This window comes from Strigops habroptila, chromosome 17 (genome assembly GCF_004027225.2).
Source record: "Strigops habroptila isolate Jane chromosome 17, bStrHab1.2.pri, whole genome shotgun sequence".
NCBI lineage: Eukaryota > Metazoa > Chordata > Aves > Psittaciformes > Psittacidae > Strigops > Strigops habroptila.
The window spans coordinates 4,708,856-4,729,221 of record NC_044293.2 but is presented as its reverse complement, the minus strand read 5'-3'; the positions used below and the strand labels follow the sequence as shown (position 1 = coordinate 4,729,221).

The 20,366-nt window shown below is 53.0% G+C and overlaps 1 protein-coding gene across 10 annotated transcripts; it reads left to right on the top strand.

Annotated features, from left to right (window-relative positions):
• Positions 1–5,890: 5,890 nt before the first annotated feature.
• On the top strand, positions 5,891–20,155 carry MSANTD2 (Myb/SANT DNA binding domain containing 2). Of its 10 annotated transcripts, none has more exons than XM_030505496.1 (5): positions 5,904–6,410; positions 13,198–13,456; positions 14,880–14,940; positions 18,416–18,942; positions 19,071–20,155. In XM_030505496.1, exons 1-5 carry the CDS (start codon positions 5,949–5,951, stop codon positions 19,259–19,261), a joined length of 1,500 nt encoding a protein of 499 aa, XP_030361356.1. In that variant the 5' UTR covers positions 5,904–5,948; the 3' UTR covers positions 19,262–20,155. The 10 variants fall into 10 exon arrangements, 9 of the variants coding, with proteins under 9 accessions (XP_030361355.1, XP_030361361.1, XP_030361362.1 ...); XM_030505503.1 differs by adding an exon at positions 12,543–12,587 and having other exon boundaries at positions 18,416–20,155; XM_030505498.1 differs by lacking the exon at positions 5,904–6,410 and adding exons at positions 11,334–11,380; positions 12,543–12,587 and having other exon boundaries at positions 18,416–20,155.
• The last annotated feature ends 211 nt before the right edge of the window (positions 20,156–20,366 follow it).

The window sequence follows — 20,366 nt, the reverse complement described above, 5'->3', positions numbered from 1 at the left end:
GTGTCCGACTGGGAATAGGGGCTAGAAAGGGGATGTTAATCCCGCTTTGAGCTTTCGGGCCTCTTTTAGTGGAGTGCTTTGAAGAGAGAGGGAGATTTTAATGGGAATCCTGGAGTTTTTTTGGGAAGCCCCAGGGACTAAAGTGTATTAATCCCGCTATGAGGCCCGAGGCTGCAGCGATGGGCTCCCCGGGGTGACACGCACACATCCATCACCTCCAAGATGGGCTTGGGATGCGGAATGAAGACAAAGGAGCTGCCTCATCCGGATGGATTATCCTCTCTCTTGGTTTCATCCCTGTTAATCAGCTGGGCAAACAGCGGCCACGGGGGCAGAGCCTCCTCGTTAGCAGATTTATGAGTGCGTTTAATTGTGCTTTTATTCCACAATTAGCGGCTGTTTGCGCAGGCTTTGCCCAAACCAATCCCAAATCCCCCCCAAAGTTGATGTGGAATTGGGAAAACAGGGGGTTGCTTCCCTGTTATCCTCGTTATTCCTTTGTATTTTCACTGCATCCTTCCTCCTCCTCCTTTTTCCCACAGTTCCAGTATCGGGATGGGGAAACTGAGGCACAGTAATGACGAGTGACAAGGGATTTGTCCAGGCAAATGAGGTGCTGGGGGGGGGTTTAAATCCTTCACAGCCCCGTTATTAACATCCCCCTCGGGGCCCCCCAACCCGGTTTGTTGGAAAATGAGGCTTTGGGAATATTTATGGAGGTTGTGGGGGGGACACACACGACGGGGGATGGGGGGAAAGGGGTGGACAGGGAGGGAGAGGAGCGGCTGGGGCGTAGTGGGGAGAGGAATAGGGCTGGGCAATGGAGGGAATGGCACTAGGGAGAAATAGGGGAATATACTGGGATAATATAGGGGAACATGCTGGGATGCTGGAGGGGGACATCGTAGGATGCTGATGGGGATGATACTGGGATGATGAAGGGGATGGCACTGGGATGCTGTAGGGGAATGTACTGGGATGATATAGGGGAACGTACTGTGATGCTGGAGGGAATGATGGTGGGAGGCTTTAGGGGGTGACACTGGGATCCTTTAGGGATCATGGTGGAATGCTTTAAGGAAAGATGCTGAGATGTTTTAGGGGAGCTCACGGGAATGACACTGGGGTGCTTTAGGGATGACACTGGCATGCTTTAAGGAATGATGCTGTAGGGGATGACACGGAGGTGCTTTTGGAGGTGATGCTGGGATCTCCTGGATGCATTAGGATAATCTAAGGGATAATGCTGGGATGTTTTAGGGGAGCCCACTCGGATGCTGTAGGGAATGACACTGGTATGCTATAGGGGCTGACTTTGGGAGAAGATACTGGGATCCTTTATGGGATGATGCCAGGATGCACTAAGGAAAAATGCTGGGATGTTTTAGGGGACCCCATTGGGATGCTGTAGTGGATGACACTGGGGTGCTCTAAGGAATGATGGAGGAATGCTTTAGGGGATAATGGAGGGATGCTTTATGGGATGATGCTGGCATGCCCTAAGGAATGATGCTGGGATGTTTTCATGGAGCATCCAGGGATGATTAGGGGATGTCAGTGGGATGCTTTCAGGAAAGATGCTGGGATGTTTTAGGGGAGCATATGGGGATGCTTTGGGAGATGATGCTGGGATGCTGTAGGGAAGCAAACTGGAATGCTTTAGTGGATGTCACTGGGATGCCTTAGGAAAGTTATGCCAGAACACTTTAGAGGATGATGCTGGGATGCACGGAAGGGTGCCGGGATGTATTAGGAATAGTGAGACACTTCAGGGGAGGACACTGGAGTGTTTTAGGTGAGCTGGGATATTCAGATAATAACAGTGGGATCCTTTAGGACATGGAATTGGGATGCTTTAGGGGATGGTGCTTGGATATATTAGGGAATGACACTGGGAAGCTTTAGGGGAGCATACTGGGAGGCTGTAGGAGATGGTGCCGAGATGATTTAGGGGACAATGTTGAAGTGCTTTAGGGGATTACATTGAGATGCTTTAGGGGACGATGCTGGGATGCTTTAGGGGACGATGCTGAGGTGCTTTAGGGGACGAGGCTGGGATGCTTTAGGGGATGATGCTGAGGTGTTTTAGGGCATGATGCTGAGGTGCTTTAGGGGATGGCATTGAGATGCTTTAGGGGACGATGCTGGGATGCTTTAGGGGATGATGCTGGGGTGCTTCAGGGGATGGTGCTGGGATGCTGTAGGGGACAATGCCAGGACACCAAGCGCCGGCGCTGGGACGTTCCAGGGCACGCACTGGCATGCTTTAAGGAATGACGCCGGGATGCTTTAGGTGAGCATCTGGAGCTGCTGCAGGGGATGACCCGGGGCCGCTCGGTGTGGGCTGCCCCAGAGGACGGGTGTCAGTCTGTCCTTCCCGCACGCCTGGCAGGCGCAGGAGGCCGGTGGGTTGGGGTCTCAGCCCGCCTCATTACTTCGGGAAAGCCGGAGCCCATGTGTTGTGGAGAGGAGCGACTGGGGGTATATTAACATCCCATTCCCACCTCTTTAATATAGAGTTTGTGGAGATCATTTATCAGCCGGGGCTCCCTCCAGGGCCGGGGGAAGCCGGGCAGAGCTCGGCAGCTGGGGCACGGCAAGAGGCGAGGGATGCTCGTTCCCGAAGGAAGCCGATTCCCGGTTTAACAGGTAGTGGCTCATGTGCGAATCGCTAGTTTGGGACCGGCACATCATTGGGAAAGGCTCTATCAAAGCTGGGCTTAATTGGGTGGAAGGCTTGTTTGCATGGCCGCTAATGGGGGATCAGAGGGCCGGGGACCCAGCGCTGACGGCCCTACAAAGGCAAGCAATTACTTGCTTGTCTGCATTATGTATTAACCCATCTGGGGCCGGAATATTGTCTTTGAAAGGGAGACAAAGGCAGGGGCGTGATGCTCCAATTCACCCGCCTGGGTCCCCTTTGTGCGCTCCAGGGGCAGCTGGATGCGGGATGCAGCCCCCGAGGATGCTGATGGGGACCAGCCCTCAGCATCCCCTCAATATCCCCCCCGACATCGCATCCAGCATCTTCCAGCCCTCCCCGCGGTTTCCTGCCCGCAGCCACATCGCGGGATCATCAGAGCTTCGGCTTTAATGAGCCACCGTCGCAATTAATAAGTTTATACTGCTTTTTGGCCGCGGTTTTTGGCGACAGGAGGTTAATTACGGCCAGGTTAGGAACTTGCAGAAAACTCTCTATATCCAACGACATTCCCTCTTGGCTTTTGGGCTAATCGTTAATTACCTTTATTGAGTCGGAAGGTTGGCTTGAAAGAGGCAGTGGGGAGGCAGTGGGGAGCAATGGGGAGCAGGGAAAGAGGTTCCCATAGCTGCACCAAGCTGCTTGTCCCGGCATTTCCATGTCCCTGGGGAGCTGAGGATGACCACAACTCATTGCAGGGATGAGCCCCACTGAGAACAGCCACAACCCATCACAGGGAGGCTGAGCACAGGTACAGCTCATTGCAGGGACGAGCCCCACTGAGAACAGCCACAATCCGCTGCAGGGAGGCTGAGCACAGGTACAGCTCATTGCAGGTATGAGCCCCACCGAGAACAGCCACAACCCATCACAGGGAGGCTGAGGACGGGCACAACTCGCTGTGGGGAGGCTGAGGATGGGCACAACTCACTGTGGGCAGGCTGAGGATGGGCACAAGTCTCTACAGGAATGACTCTTGGAGGTGTTCGGTGGGTTGGGGGCAGGGGGGACACCCAGAGCCCCCCCTCCCCTCGCCGCTGTGTCATTAGCCAGCGGTCAAATGGCCCTAATGGGGACGCGGGGCTGCATCGCAATCAGCTGCTCTGGAGGAATAATGAATCTTTCAATCCCTAATTAACCGTTAACCTCATTTGCATCCCGCCCCGTTATGCTGATTGGCGCCTGATTAGCTCCGGCCCGGGGGTCTCCGCACAGCGCAGCCCGGGGGGCCCCGCCGTGCCTTGGGGACGCTGTACCCAGCCGTGGGGACACGCTGGCAGCGGGGACATGTCCTTTTGGGGCTGTGCCAGCGGTGGGGATACAAGTGGGGACCCTGTTTTGGGGACACACTGTAAGGCTGGTGGTGGGTGCAGCCCTTTGGGGACACCCTGTGGGACTGGCATCCTTTGGGGGTGCTCCATAGAGGTGGCAGCAGGGATATCCATCCCTTTGGGGGCACGCCGTAGGGCTGGCAATGGGGACAGCTCTCTGGGGACAGATACACTGCAGGGCTGGCAGTGGGGATATGCCTTAGGGGGCACACCAGCGGTGGGGACACCTCCTTGGGGACACACCATGGGGCTGGCAATAGGGACATCGCTTTGGGGATGTGGTGGCAGCAGGGACACCCCTTTGGGGACATGCCACAAGAGTGGCAGTGGGTGCATCCCTTTGGGGACACTCTGTAGGGCTGGCAGTGGGGACATCCCTTTGGGAATGCGATGGCAGCAGGGACATCCCTTTGGGGACACACTGCAGGACTGGGAGCAGGGACACCCCTTTGGGGACATGCCACAGGGGTGGCAGTGGGTGCATCCCTTTGGGGACACACTGCAGGACTGGCAGTGGGGACACCCCTTTGGGGACACCCCAGCAGTGGGCCCTTTGGGGACATGCCACATGGCTGGCATTGGGGCCATCCTTTTGGGGGGGACACACTGCAGAGCTGGCAGTGGGGACATCTCTTTGGGGACAGGCAGGCGGTGACAAAGCCGCTGCCATCCCCGGTAAGGGGGGGGTTAATGTGTCCCCAGACCCTCCCCCTGCCGCCTCGCAGCCCCTAATCCCCCTAATTAGAAGGGGATAATTACGGCCCCTGATTGCTCCCGGCAGCTCTCCCGCCAGATGTGCTGCAGCCCCCCCAACACCCCCAATCCGGCCCTTTCTGCGCCCCCCCCCCCATTTGTTTAACCAACACAGCCCTAATTAAAGCGATTAATTAACCCATAGGACTCCCCCTACACCACCCCACTCCGATGGGGGAGCTCGGGGGGTCCGGCCGGGTCAGAGCTCGTTAGTCTTGGCTTAACGAAGAGTTGGGGGGCAGCGGTGGGGAGTGTCCCCCCCAGTTATCTGCCCCCCAAGGTCATCGCTCAAGGCCGCCCCCCAGTTCCAGACCGAGGTTGGGGTGCTCAGCCTCAATTGGGGGTGCTCGACACCAATTTGAGGGGTGCTCAGCCCCAAGGAAGGGGGTGCTCAGCCCAAATTTGGGGTGGTTTAGCCCCAAGGTTTGGGGGTGCTCATCCCTAAGGTTTGACATAATCAGCCCCTTTAGGGGGGTGCTCAGCCGCATGTTTGGAGGGGTTAGCCCCAGGTTTAGGTATGCTTAGCACCAACCGGGGGTGCTCAGCCCCAGGTTTGGGGGTGCTTAGCACCAATCGGGCGGTTGTTCAGCCTAAGGGTTTGGGGGTGCTCACCCCCAAAACAGAATTGCTCAGCCCCAACTGGGGATGCTCAGCCCCACGGTTTGGGGGTGCTCAGCCCCAAAATGGAATTGCTCAGCCCCAACTGGGGATGCTCAGCCCCAAAAGGGAATTGCTCAGCCCCAACTGAGGATGCTCAGCCCCAAGGAGGGGGGGGTGCTTAGACCCAACTGGGGGTGCTCAGTGCCAGGGTTGGGGGTAACCAGCCCCGGGGGTGCTCGGTACCAGGGTTGGGGGAGCTCAGCCCCGGGGGGGTGCTCGGTACCAGGGTTGGGGGCGCTCCGAGGGTTTCATTGTATTTGGGGGGTCCCTGCCCCACACCCGGGGCCCGTGTGCTCGCGGTGGGGTCCCCAAGCCCCGCCCCCTGCCATAAGCCCCGCCCCAACGCTCCTCCCCATCACAAGCCACGCCCCCTACCCCATTAACCACGCCCCCACCCCTTAACCACGCCCCTTTCCCTGTAGACCACGCCCCCTTTCTCACCTCCCTGCCGGCGGCGGGGATGCGTCGCGTCACTTCCGCCCGCTCGGTGCGGCACCTCCAAGATGGCGGCGCCCTGCGGCTCCTCGCAGCTCCCGGCCGAGCCGCCGCTGAAGGTGCCCAAGATGGAGGTGCTGTCGCCGGGCTCCCCCAGCGCCCTCAGCGACGGCAACCCCAGCCTGTCCGACCCCTCCACCCCCAGCGGCGCCTCCCCGCTCGGCACCGCGCCTCCGGCTGGCGGGGCCGGCCGCGGCGGGGCCTCGCCCTCCGTCTCCTTCTCGCCGGGCGCCGCCGCTGCCGCCGCCGCCGCTTGCCGGGGGATGTCGTGGACGCCGGCGGAGACCAACGCGCTCATCGCTGTCTGGGGTAACGAGCGCCTGGTGGAGGCGCGGTACCAGCAGCTGGAGGGCGCCGGCACCGTGTTCGGCAGCAAGGCCCCCGGGCCCGCCATGTACGAGCGCGTCTCCCGCGCCTTGGCCGAGCTGGGGTACGAGCGCACCCCGTCCCAGTGCCGGGAGCGCATCAAGGTACCGCGGCCTCGGGAGGGAGCACGGAGGGGCGGCGGGGGGGGGGGGTCCCGCGGTGGGTTTTAGCTCTGGGGTGGTCCCCGTGGGAGCCGGTTCCCGTGGGAAGCGGTGTTCCCAAGGTTCAGCCCCTTCGGGATCAATGCGGAAGCATCCTGTGGTGCTGGCTGGGGGGTCAGGCTGCCCGCTGGAGCGGGAATGGGGATGCTGTGTCCTCTGGGATCAGCCTCTTGTGGCAGCTTTCCCGGGCATCCCTGGGATCCCATCCCCTAGGATCATCCCATCAGGGTCTGCTCATTCAGGCAGTTTTCCAGAGTATCCCGTGATCCTGGTTTTGGGCATCCCATCCCTTGGGATCACCTCATCAGGGTCTCCTTGCTCAGGCAGTTTTCCAGAGTATCCCGTGATCCTGGTTGTGGGTATCCCATCCCTTGGGATCATCCCATCAGGGTTTTCTCGCTCAGTTTTCTACAGTATCCCATGATCCCGCTTGTGGGTATCCCATCCCTTGGGATCATCCCATCAGGGTTTTCTCACTCAGTTTTCTACAGTATCCCATGATCCCGCTTGTGGGTATCCCATCCCTTGGGATCATCCCATCAGGATCTCCTCACTCAGGCAGTTTTCCACAGTATCCTGTGATCCCGGTTGTGGGCATCCCGTGGGCTCAGCCCAGCCTCTGGCTCTGGGATGGGGGCACTGCATCCCCTGGGATCAGCTCACTGGATCCCTGGAGCCACATCCTGGGCGTTCAGCCCTTGCACCCAGCAGCATCTTTCGGAGCTGGGTGCTGCATCCTTTGGGTTTCTTCCCACATGGATTGGCTGTGGCAGCATCCTTTGGCCCTGAGTTGGGAAGAGCACGGTGTCCCAGCCATTCCCATCCCCTCGGACAGCCCCCAGCAGCATCCTTTCCCCTGGGATTTTGGGGCACCACGTCGCCATGGTTGTCCTGAGTGTTTCGGACTCCCAAGAAGGTGGCAGTTGCTTCCTATGGGAAAAGGGGACTCCCAGTTACCCCAGTAATGAGGGCTGGCTTGGGCTCTGGTTGCCCTCTTGCTCTCTTGGCTCCTTCCTTAGCTTTGGAATTGCCTTGTAGGATACAGCATCTTCCAGGGGCTCCCACCGGAGTGTGCTGCGGGCTCCGAAACCTCTTCTCCAACAGCCCCAGGGGCTGCGTGGCCTCTGGTGCCAGGTTTTGAAGAGGGATCCTTCCAGTTGCATCATTCCCTCGGGAAAAGGGAAAGGCTGGGTTTGGGAGCATCCCGCTTCTATTGAGAGGAGCTATTCGGTGGGACCCTTGTGGGAATCGGGGTCTGGGAACAGGCTGGAATGAAGCTTGGAGGGTGGCTTCAACATTCCCAGCTCCCTCCAGCTTGACAGGTTTTAGTCTTTCCATGTGTTTTCCTCTTGTCATCCCGTTGATTCCGTGTATTTGCTGCTCAGGGGTTTTAAACACATCCCAAGCGGGGTTTGGAGCTGCACCTCTTTGAGCCCCTGGTTCTCTCAGCAGCTTTCGGGGTGCTCGTTGCTTAAACTGGTTCTTGCACTGAGTTTTGGGCTTTGCCAGAGGCTGATTCCCAATGGAAACGTTACGTGAGGTGGTTTCCTTTGGCCACGAGACTGAGGGGTTTGTGGTAGGATCCCAGCCCCAATTCTGGCTCTGCAGCTCTTGATGCTTCAGGTGGTGCTGAGCAGGTTGCGAGAGGTCTTGCATTAAATGGGACCAGAATTGGCTGCTTGGCTTTAGGTGATGCTTTGGGATGGAGCTGCTCACAGGTTGTAGCTGTTTTGGGGCCAGAGCGAGCATTTTGGTGACTGCTGGAAGATCCCATCCTCCCAGTGCTTTGTGAGCTCCTCAAGAGGAGGATTCTTCCCCTTTTCCTTAAGGAATGATGCTTGGCCACAGGTTGGCCTTGCTGGGTGAAGAGCAGCAATTGGACATTGGTCATATCCCTGTTCCCATCGTGCTGTTCCATATCCCACGTCCTCACCACGAGGATCTTCATCAGTGCCACCATCGGGAGGCACAAAAACGTGCCTTTTCCAAAGGCTTGGCGCTTGCAGCAGGGTTTTGGCTGGAATGTTGTTGAAATGGGCACTCGTGGAGAGTTCTCACAAGAGCCAAGAGTTGCCCTTGTTATGGGGATTGTTGAGACAGTTGGCATCCCTAAAATCCCAGGTTTTGTGGGATTCCAAGCAGAATCAGCTGCTTGGCTCCTGATGCTCAACCAAGAGGGAAACCCACTTCCAGGTGTGAGGGCTCAGTGCCTGGAGTCATCTTTGAGACACAGGAGGTGACTTGAATGTGCTGTTGGCACTTCCCAGGCCTCCCGTGTGGGCTCTCGGAGCTGAAAACACAGGTGGTGGGGAGGGAGCACATGGCTCCATCATTCCATGCGTTATCCCTAATGTCCCATATTTCCCTCAAGGGACTGGAGTGTGAGGATGGTGCTTAAAACCCTATCGGATTCCCCTTATTTTGCCTTCGGGAATCCCCTGCCTTCCCTGGAATCTGCCAAGTCTTGAGGAGCGCGTTCAAAACGAGCTGGAAAGGCAAAAGGCAGCTCCAAAGGAGAAAGTTTTCCAGTTGTGTGGCATAAGCTGCATTCCCTCCTAATTCAAACAGGATGCAAAGGAAGGTCCCACGTTTTCCTCTGGCTCTCCACATCTGCATGTGCTTTGCTGCAGTGCTGGCCTGCAGGCTGGGAATGAGACCCTGCTCCAGTCTGAGCTGCTCTGGAAGCGCCTGTTTCACATTTCGGGATTCACACATAACCATTCCAGCAGCTTTTCCTGGTTTCTTCCCTTGGAAAGGGACCTTGAACCTGGTTCTGTGCCTCTGAGGACAGTGGTTGGGGAGTGCAGCACTCGGGAGCTGCAGGAGGATTGGAACATCTTGATTCCTGCCTGGTGGCTTCCCAGGAAAGCTTTCCTGTGCTCCATGACTTCCTTATCTGGGTGCATCAAGTCGTATCCTTAATCCTTGCTGGTTTAGTGGTGTATCCCAAGCCATTTACTAAAGCACACATCCTTCCCAACCAGCCCTCCTCCTCTTTCCTAAGTATCTTCATGGCAGGGAGTTAGCCTGGTCCGTGCATCCAGAAACTCATTCCCTCTCTGCAGCAGTGCATGGGAAGCCTTTAAGTTTTGGTTTTCCCGGTGTTTCAAGGCAGGGAATGGAATATTTGGCCAAACCCTTGCCAGACTTGTGCTGGTTCCATGCATCCAGACATCCCACGGTGAGCTCTTGAGCTGCTCTGATCTGCAGGGAAAACAGTTGTGGCCTCATGCTGTGATGTTGCCATCCTGAAATCCCAAAGCCTCTGGGATCCAGTGTGGATTCCTTGATCTTTTACCCTGGGACATCATCGCTTCCCCCTTTTCCAGCCTTCATGCGTGGCTCTGGTGGATGCTCTGGGTGAGCTGAGGTTTTACCATTGCCACTGACCCTGCAGAGCTGGGTGAATTTTCAGGCCAAAAAGTCTTGGTTTGGTTTAAAGGAGTTATGGAATTATTCCTGTAGATTAAAGGAATGATGTGCTCCAGTGGTTTGGGGGGTTTGGGTCTCGCTGCCCATCACAAACCCACTCCCCTGCAGCTGGATTCTCCTCCTCACCCTGGATGGGAACTGGGGGGGGTTGGGGTTGTCTGCTCAGTGTGGAATTCCTGGTTTAGAGGAAGAAGAATTCCTTGGGAATGCTGGGTGAGCACTCTTAGAGTGCGAAGGTGGAGAAGGGAACACCAGGAACCCACCTGAAGGGAGAAGGAATGTCAGCCCGTGGTGTGGTGTTGCTTTAAGCTCCAGCGATGGGCTGCTTTGTAATGGGGCTGTAGTTTTAGCTGCTTTATGATGTAAATAATCTCTTCTTAAACCTGTTGTTGCTGTCGTTGTCTCCTGTGTGATGGGGGGGTTGGAGTTCACCCTGAATTTCACCTTTGGGTCCAATAATGTGGAGCAGAGCATAGAGTCATCGAATCCCAGCCTGGTTTGGGTTGAAGGGACCTTAAAGCTCCTCCAGCTCCAACCCCTGCCACGGGCAGGGACACCTTCCACTAGAGCAGGTTGCTCCAAGCCCCTGTGTCCAACCTGGCCTTGAACACTGCCAGGGATGGGGCAGCCACAGCTTCTCTGGGCACCCTGTGCCAGCGCCTCAGCACCCTCACAGGGAAGAGCTTCTGCCTTAGATCTAACCTGAACTTCCCCTGTTTCAGTTTGACCCCATCACCCCTTGTCCTATCGCTCCAGTCCCTGATGAAGGTCCCTCTCCAGCATCCTTGTAGCCCCCTTCAGACCCTGGAAGCTGCTCTGAGGTCTCCACGCAGCTTCTCTTCTCCAGGCTGAACAGCCCCAATGTCTCCATATGGGAGCTGCTCCTGAGCATCCTCGTGGCCTCCTCTGGACTTGCTCCAACAGCTCCATGTCCTTCTGATGCTGGGAAGCAGCTGCCTTTCAATTTGAAGAGGTCAAATGCTGGACCACTGGTACATTCCATAGCAAGCAGCCAACTGCCCACCTTCAGATCAGCTTCTCCTTCTATTCCTTTGAAATGAGTTATATCTTTGTCTTGCATTTATCATCCCAGGCCCTCCAAGTCCCTTCCTCAGGCTTTTCTGGTGGTCCTGCTGCAGTTCCTGCAGTGGTCAGTTCTCCTATGGCTTTGCTTGGAGAAGAGATGAGGGCTCCTAAGTGAGGAAACCCCACAGTGAGCTTTTTGACTGTCCTCTCCTTTGAGTTTCATGATAGAAATTAAGTGGGGCTAATCTGTCTTCGTATTGCAGGCAGTGTGGCAGAGCAGTAAGCAAAAGCCTCGGTCTCTTCCAGTCTGAGCAGTCACTGGGCAGTTATCAGGTCTGTTTTCCATTACTTCTCCTAAATTTACTGGTTTCTTGTCTATCTGTACCAATATATGATTGTGCACTTCAGGAACCACGGAGCAGGAGTTGAGCTGGACACCAGGAGGAATAGAGGAGGTGCGTAATTGAAACCTAGATCTTCAATCTTGGTGATCAGAACAAGCTGCTGGGAGGAAGGTGTCTGAAGCACTGAGTGCTCCGACGTGGCCAAGGGAGGTTTCCTGAGGTCCAGGCAGTTATTTAGGTCTTATCAGGGTCTCTGAAGGAAATCATGGGAGGTGGAGGTAGCTGCAGAGGGACCTGCTCCACCTCACCCCTGTGGTGCATCCATGGAACGGAGCTGACCCATGATTTTAGGTGAACATCACTTGGATGTTCATCAGCAGGGTACAACTGACTTGCTGCTTCAGCAGTTCTGATTCTGCTCCCAAGGCTCTGAATATCACCAGGAAACTGGTTAGGAATGTCTTCCTTTGCTGCTGATGCTCTTAAACCAGTGTATGAGGAGCATTAGGTAGGTTTGGGCTTTCTGCAGATGTAAAGGTTCCTGTTAGGGGCAAAACCAAGTGATTTTTGCAATGACATGTGCTTGATAGTCCATTACAGTCTGTTTCCAGAAAGCAAGGAGACAGGAGTAGCTCTTCCCAAGTTAATGTCTCTCTTCAGCTCCAGAGGTGGCTTTGCCATTCAAGCTAGGACCTGAGCAATCTGCCATCATGGAATCCCAGAGTGGTTTGGGTGGGAAGAGACCTTAAAGCTCATCCAATTCCAACCCCCTGCCACGGGCAGGGACACCTTCCACTAGAGCAGCTTGCTCCAAGCCCCAAATTTTACATTAAAACCCAGATTTTCTAGCACTCCACCAACCCAAAGACCATCAAGATCCAGCCAACCTGGGACACATCATGACCTTTCCAACGTAGAGTGGTGGTAGAAGCAAAACCACCTTGAGGGATGCACATTAAGCTGGTTTGATCTTCTTTTAATCCCCAAATAGTCTGGTGTTGCTCTGGATTAGGGGGTAAATGGATGAAAATGGTAGCGTTCTACAGCTTTGCCTTGTTGACACTCAGACACCAGCCCAGCCATCGAAATGCTGACGGGAACACCGAAAGTAGAGGAAGCTTTTGCATCGGTCCCTGATTTTGTGGGAGGTTTTGGCCTCAGCGCTGCTTTTAAAGTCTTCTTAGAGCCACGTTAGCATTGTTTCGTGCTTAATGCTTGCTGTCAAAGTCTGGCCGTGTGGAGCATTATTGATTTGACCTCTTTTAAATTTCAGCAGCTTCACAAGAGGCAGAGTGAGTTAGTAAGGAATGCAGAATATGTAAGTAATAAACGTTTTCCTAGCTGAATAGCTTAGGCATATCCATTTCGTACCTCGTGTCTTCTTAGCAGAGTGAGGAAGGTTGGACCAGCTTTGCTTTGGGGGACTCTTCTTTCTCTTGCCCTTCCTCTCTCCTCCCTGCTGCTCCTTCTCCATGCTGGGGGCCCGACACCAGCTCTGCTTTCTCCTCCTCATCATAGGTGTGTGTTTTCCTGGCTGGTTGGTGTCTCTGACTGGGGATCTCTTGGTATTTGTAGTGGTTTTCCCTCCGTTTCACAGCAGATCTGGCAATTCTTTTCTTGGTTTTTTGAAGTGGGGAAGAGGTGAAATCACTGTGGTTAAATCTGACGAGCCTGTAGCTGCTATGCAACTTTGTCCTGTGTCGTAGATGTTAACGCTAAATCGCTGCGGCGGGAATGTCGGATACACGCGATGGGTGTAGATTAATTTGGGAACGTTGCATTTAGGGCAAAAACTGATCAGCAGAAGTACTAGAAATCCCCCAACCCAACCCAAATCTCTGCCTATAGCAGCTGTGTAGCTGGCTGTAAGTGAATGTGTGCTGTCCCAGCCCACTGCTGTGCGATGAACCTGCCTTCTTCTGTCTTAGACCCTGCGTAGGTGCTACAGCCGCGTGAAGGAGCACGGTGTCGGCAAGAGGAAAAGCAGCTACACGTTTGAACAGCTGGAGCAGGTCTTTGGGCAAGGAGGATGGGATTCCCAACCCTGCCAGCCTGTCCTCATCAACAGCAGCGGCTTGTACCAGGAGCTGGAGTCAGACAGCAGCACGATGGAGGAGTTTTCACAGGAGGATTGGGGAAACCACAGTCAGGATCTTCATTGTTACCAGACTGGCGAACAGGAATTGGGTAAGAAATCCCATCCTGGTGCATCTCCATCCTGATCTCCATTGTGCTCTGATCTCTCACTTACCTGTCTCGGTACCAGCTTCCACGTTTTGGCCATCCCACCCTGAAGATGCAAAACACTTGATGTCCTTGGGGAGAAAAGGGAAGGAAATTCCCCAGTTAAAAGCAAACCATGGCTCCTGAAGGATTTTAGAGCTGGGATTTGAGTTTAAAGAGCCCAGCAGAGGGAAAGGAGGGCTGTGTGGCCAGAAATGGTGGAGGATGAGGCGATACATTCCTCTTCCCCTGCTTGGTTTTGCTCCCCCTCGTGGGATACAGGGAGATATTTTCCCTTTCATTGATACCCAGCTGAACGTGGCCGTTACCTTCAAACACTACTCACTTAAGAGCAGGACTTCAAACTGCTTACAAAAACATGTTGCTGCTTCTTCCTGTGTACCCTAACTGGGGTGTGTGTGATGTTTTAAACATGTAACTATGCCTCTATCCAGATGTGAGGCCTTTTTTTTTACATTAAAAAGCAAGCAAGCGAGCTCAAACTGCAGGATTTGAACCCTTCCACGTGCTTTCCTTGCCTGAATTCTTGCTGTGTCTGCATAAGAATCAATATATTGATGAATTTGGGGATTTGCTCGTTGCTTGTGGTTTATTGAACATGGTTAAACAGAGTGAGGTGCCACATTGTTGATATAAAACACACGCTGATCCGAGCAGGTTGGTGAAGAAGTGGGTTTCTTTAAGCATATTTCTGTCTCTTGAGCCACTGATATTAAGAGGCTATTTTAACAGGGGTTATTTTCATGGCAGAAACTTTAACTCAATAAATTCAGTGGGGATCCAAGAGAAGCAGCAGGTAGAAGGTTTGTTGGATAAAAGCTGATGGTGCCATGAACTGGTTCGTTTCTTCCCCTGGTGATTTGCAGGATGAAACAGGGAGAGGAGATGCAGTCACATATCTGGACCCATCGTGGTCGAGGCACTGATGGATTGGGAAGCTTTGAAGGAATGTTCAGAGCAGTTGTGAGAAAAGCACATAGCACACAACATCTAAATGGAATACAGATGCATTTTGGAAGCAGAACAGCCTTTTTCTCTTTCTTTTTTTCCCCCCCTCCTTTTTAACAATGGAGTTTGCAATTCAATTGATTGAATAGTAGGAATTGTAGACATGTCCTTGAGAGGTTTTGCACTTGCAGAGATAGATGCAGATCCTAATTGACCACATGGAAATAAAAAAATCCCATTGATTTGGAGGATTTAGGAGCTGGAGTTGTCTCATGCAGAACTCTAGCGCACTGCTGGGCTCAGGAAGCAACTCTGGGTTGATTTATTACTCACTATTTCATTTCAACCTCCTTTCTTTAAAACAAACCTTAAGAATATGATCTGAAATATAATGATCTGTTGGAATTTTACCTTGCAGATGAAATCCCTACCACCAAAAGAACATTAAAGATCAAGCAGGAATCTTCCGAAGACGCACAGTAAGTAACTTCTGAGTGTTCTACCCTGGAATGTGTTTCCGTGGGGATGTTGTGCAGGAGGGGGGGGAGATTGGAACCTTCTGATTATAATTATAAATCCATTGTGCAAGACTATTCATACAGTTGAAGCTGCTTTCTGCATGATGCCAGTTACCTCAGAACATCTGAAAAGCTTCACAGCTCTTCTTCTTGCCTTGGTCAGTCAGAGGCTGAATTAAGACTTACTACGTGAATGCAAAGGGCTTAAAATGGGGATTAAATCCCTGTCAGATTCATTAGAGATGTGTCTGGGCAGGCTTATATCATGACACAAGGCTTAATTCTCAGATCAATTCATAATCTTGGTGTTTTGGAGTTGTTTTTTTCCCCATTTGCCCTAAGTTTGCCCCTTTGGACACAGGAGAAAACCAAGGAAGAGGGAGAATAGGGACACAGCACCCCTGTGGTTGTGTGCTGGCTTGGTGTGAGTAATGCAGGAAGAGTTCCTGCTTCCCCTCAGTGGGAAAGCATGCCAAAATTTGGGATTTATATATATACTTCTCATTTATTTGTATAACTTTCCAGAGCTGACTTATAACCTTGTTGGCTCAGTTTAATCTGGAGCATTTGGAATGCTCGGAGCACGCGAATCTCCCTCGCCTCGCCAAGCATAACGCGGAGCCTTTCCAAAATGAAAGGAATTGGGCTGTATTTACTCAGACTTTACTTGCTTCTGACCTTCAGGGTTGTCAAACCCCCGGGGTGGTGGTAGATACGCCTGCATCCATCACAAATTGGCTTGCAGACCCTCCTGGGTGGGTTCTGAGCTCCCCACCAGTAGTTTGTGGTGTCGTCTGAAGTCAATGTGGTGTTTCCTGTGCTGGAAGATGAGCTTCTGTAGGGTGGGAAGTCATCAGCACTGGGTGCATTAACACCGTGGCCCTGAGTGGTAACAGAACAGAGGCTTTTTATTGGAATTAAATGCAAAAAATCCTCTAAAACCTTAAAAACCCCTCAAATAATAATAGAAAAGAAGCTTCCACAGCAGTAGCCTCCAAACTCCTCACGTCAGATGGGTTTTCACAGTACCCAAAGGTGACTTCTTTATCTCAACATGGAGCAAATTCAGTTTAGCAGCTCAGCAACCTGCAGAAAAGTAACTTTTTCCATCCTAAACATGATTATTGCCTCTTTGAGCCTGTCCTTGGGCTTGTTCAGGGGTGATTTTGCCTTTCAGGGTGTGCTTTAGGGAGCCGCAGGGGAAATAATCCTGAATTTTCCAACGTCTTCCAATGCAGAGACTTCCTCAAAACTTATTTTCCCCCTGCTGTGAGGCCAGGGAACTTTCCAACCCTGATTTAGTGGGTTGAAGGGAGCAGTGGGGCCGATAGGGAGATAAGCAGGATATTTATTTGTTATCTTCCAGAAGAGTTGCATCAGCTCTTCAAAGCCACAAGGGATAAAGAGATCTCCAAGTTCTTTGGCTGGTGTTTTCAAATCCACAAAACTGATTGCAAAGAAGGGAGAATTTCATGGAATCACCACATTCTTTTCCTAGCAGAGAGGATGGGAGAGCATCACCAAGGTGTTTGCTGTAGGAAACGTATCCCTGAGCTCTCTGGGTGCTGGAATTTATCCTGGCTCTTCTTTTCCTGATCAAACACACACGGCTGAGGCTGCTGTTGCTGTCAAGTGATCCCAAACCTGCAGATCCAGAGGGAACCCCCTTTCCTCCTGGGGTTCAGCTGCTCCCCCCAGCTTGGCGAGCACCAGGACCTCATCCTGCACCTGCAAACCTAATGCAGTCGATCTCCAAGGACAGCACTGCTTCTCTTAGCTTCAGGTAGTAAATAACTGGCCTCCAAGCTTATAAAACTTCCCATATTTCCTGGGTTCCCTGTTTTTCAGCAGTGTAGGAAGCAAATAGCAATAGGAAAGCTGTGTCCAGGTGCCGTGCTCCATCAGCTGGGATGTTCCTTCCCCACATCAGCCTCCCTTTGGCACGATGCTGCCTTCACATAACCTTGCAAAGTGGAAATGCTGCTTCAGGCTCGGTTCTGCTGTTTCAGCTTGAGTTGAGGAGGCTTTTTGTTCACTGTGGGCTCTGTGAAGATGAACTCGAAGCGTGGGGAACTGGGTCCTTCACTGAAACCAGCTGTTCCAGCTGCTTTGATGTCTGCTTTTGTTTGGGAAGAGCCTTTAGAACACATTTACACCATGTCTTGTCTCTGGTGGCTTCCCACGTTCGAACTCCAGATGCTTCCAAGGAGAAAGCCGTGCAGATGGCCGGAGGCCAGCAAGGGAGCTCGAGGTTTGATGATGGCAATCCAGCTCCAGGGCAAATTCCTACTGAAAAAGTAAATCATGGCAAGAACTTGACTCTTAATGCTTCCAATACCTCTGCTTGGCCACGGCGTGGAGGTAGATCTCCTGCTCAGCAGGGCAGCCACCAGGCAGAGTCCTGATGCGAGTGGGAAGAGGAGACTCCAAACCCAAAAAGCAGAGTGTTTCCCAACATCTTTTCCCTCCCTTTTTCACTCCAAGTGATGATTCCCTTTGTGGAAAGCCCTTTTCTCCTGCAGCCGTGCTGCTGGAGCTCACCTCTAGTGAAATCCTTCCTCTTCTCAGCGCTTTGAGGAGTGACTAATCGTTTTATTCCCCCAGCAGCTCTATTTTGTGCGGAGCTAAACTTAGCCGGAGTATTTCGGGTGTCATTAATAAAGGTGGGAGCTTTTCTTTGGGGTTTTTAGCTCCGTTCCTCCACTGTTGACTGAAAATCTACCCACGCTGCTTTCTCCTGTCGCTGCCTTTGGATGGGACTGCTTGCTTTCAGTTCAGCTGTCTGTCTTGAGTCAGATGAGTGTAGAACAGCAGCAAAACACACGCTCTGCGCTACCTGTTCCCTTCTCTGCCTTGTCCCCTTGTCTGTCTTCTCCCCAGAAGGTGAACTTGTGCTTGCAAAGGCAGAATTCCACATTGTTTTCCTAGCAGAGAGGATGGTAGAGCATCACCAAGGCGTTTGCTGTAGGAAACGTATCCCTGAGCTCTCTGGGTGCTGGATTTTTGCCTGGTTCTTCTATTCCTGATCAAACACACACACGTGAGGCTGCTGTTGCTGTCAAGTGACCCCAAACCTGCAGACCCAGAGAAGCTGTGGCTGCCCCATCCCTGGCAGTGTTCAAGGCCAGGTTGGACACAGGGGCTTGGAGCAACCTGCTCTAGTGGAAGGTGTCCCTGCCCGTGGCTTTAAGGATGAGCTTTAAGCTCCCTTCCAACCCAAACCAGGCTGGGATCCTATGGAAGATCCTGAAGTCTTCATTCCAAAGTGGAATGGTCTCTTCCAAGCCAACTTAGACCAGGTTGCTGCAAGCCCCATCCGACGTGGCCCTGGAAAAGCGATTAACATTCCCCAAGGTTGGTGCGTTGGCCGGGATGGTTTTGCTGCTCCCGTTTACTGATGCCTTTTCTCCTTCTCTCCATGTTTTGTAATTCCCAGGAAGCGCGACGTCATGCAGAACATTATGCAAATCTTGGAGTCGGTCCAGTTGAAGTGGGAGCTGTTTCAGAGCTGGACGGACTTCTCCAGGCTCCACCTTTCCAACAAACTGGCCATTTTCGGCATCGGGTACAACACCCGCTGGAAGGAGGACATCCGCTACCACTACGCGGAGATCAGCTCCCAGGTACCCCTCGGGAAGCGGCTCCGGGAATACTTCAACTCGGAAAAACCCGAGGGTCGAGTGATCATGACCAGAGTGCAGAAAATGAACTGGAAAAACGTCTATTACAAATTCCTGGAGATCACCATCAGCGAAGCCAGGTGCCTGGAGCTCCACATGGAGATCGACTGGATCCCCATCGCTCACTCCAAACCCACCGGCGGGAACGTGGTGCAGTATTTATTACCGGGAGGAATTCCCAAAAGCCCGGGATTGTATGCTATCGGATATGAAGAGTGCCATGAGAAACCTCCCTCCTCTCCCACCGAGCACAGGGGGCCTGATCCCGGCGCTGAGACTCAAGGTGAGCTGGAGGTTCCTTCTCCACAAGCCTCGCTCCGGGTGGACGTGGAATCCACCCGGATTATCTACTGTTACCTCGGCATCGCCGAGGTCCGGACTCTCCAGCAGTGCCTGTTTTTACACTTCCAGGCAAACACCAAAACCTTCAGCAAAGATTGGGTCGGGATCAACGCCTTTTTATCTCAGAACTGCCTCGTCGAGCCCGGCGTCTCCCCCAAATCCATCTACATCAAATTTGTGGAAGTGGAGAGGGATTTTCTTTCCGCCGGCTCGTTGGTAGAGTGCCTGGAAAAAGCCATCGGATATCCCTTAAAATTTAACAACTGACTCTCATCCTTCATAAGGATTGGGGCTTTCGGGCCCCTCTTTTCCATCCCACTACCAGACGCTTCCAGATCCCGGGCAAATCGGGACTTTTCCGCCTGGAAACGAGTTTTGGGATGACCAGAGGCTTGCGGGGGGGGAGGGCGCTTCCCACCGGCTCACCCCCAGCAAGCGAGTGTATCCCGCCTCTCCGGATGCTTTTCCTCCCGGAGGAGAAGCCCCCGGCCTGTGAAACGACTGTAGGTACATTCCACATGGGACAAGCACGTAGACGTGGCGTTTTCATATGGAAAACTGAGTTTTAGGGGGAGGGGGGGGGTGTCTTTATTCCACGTGTCCCATTTTTACGCATCCGTCTCCTTATTAAGTGTTATTATGGATCTGGATAACGAAGCAATAGACAAGGGCAAGTTGAACCTTGACTCACCTCCATGGAGACTGTTCCTCAAATCCACCCTTAGATCCCGTTGTATATAATTTAGGACCTCACTTTTGTCACCATCAAGTGTTCTCCTCTCTCCAAACAGTGTTGCCTGCAAAAAGACTTTGGTTTCCGTGATGTATCCCACTTTTCCTCGTAGCCTTGCCATATCCACTCTTATTTTATACCATTAAAAGAATTCCTGGCCTTTTTTATTTTCCTTTTGGAGCACTGGGTTTGATTTTGGGGTTGGTTTTTTGGAGTTCTCGTCCTTTTGGGGCGAGAAGATCGTGGCAGCTGGGAAAACCACCTTGTTTTTTCTGTCACCCCGTGTTTTATGGATACAATCAAAGCTGTGAGAATCGGGGATTGGGATAGGGAGGGATGGGAGGGATAAGGAGGGAAGGACACATGTTCCTATCGAAGCCCCATCACCGCCGGCTGGCGCTGGCGCTTCCCGTTGGAAAGCTCATCAATCAGTGACGTTGTGACATGATGAATGTGGCAATCCTAATAAAATCAAGCAAACACGGATGGGCTTCGGAAAATGTCTTTCTCCTCCTCAAAGCCAGGGAATGCCAGAGGGATAGGGAGGTTCTTCTGGGATTTTTCCACTGCGGCTTCAGGCCAGAGGTTGTTACTGTGGGAGATGGTTGATGGATTTCTTTTACGAGGCTCGT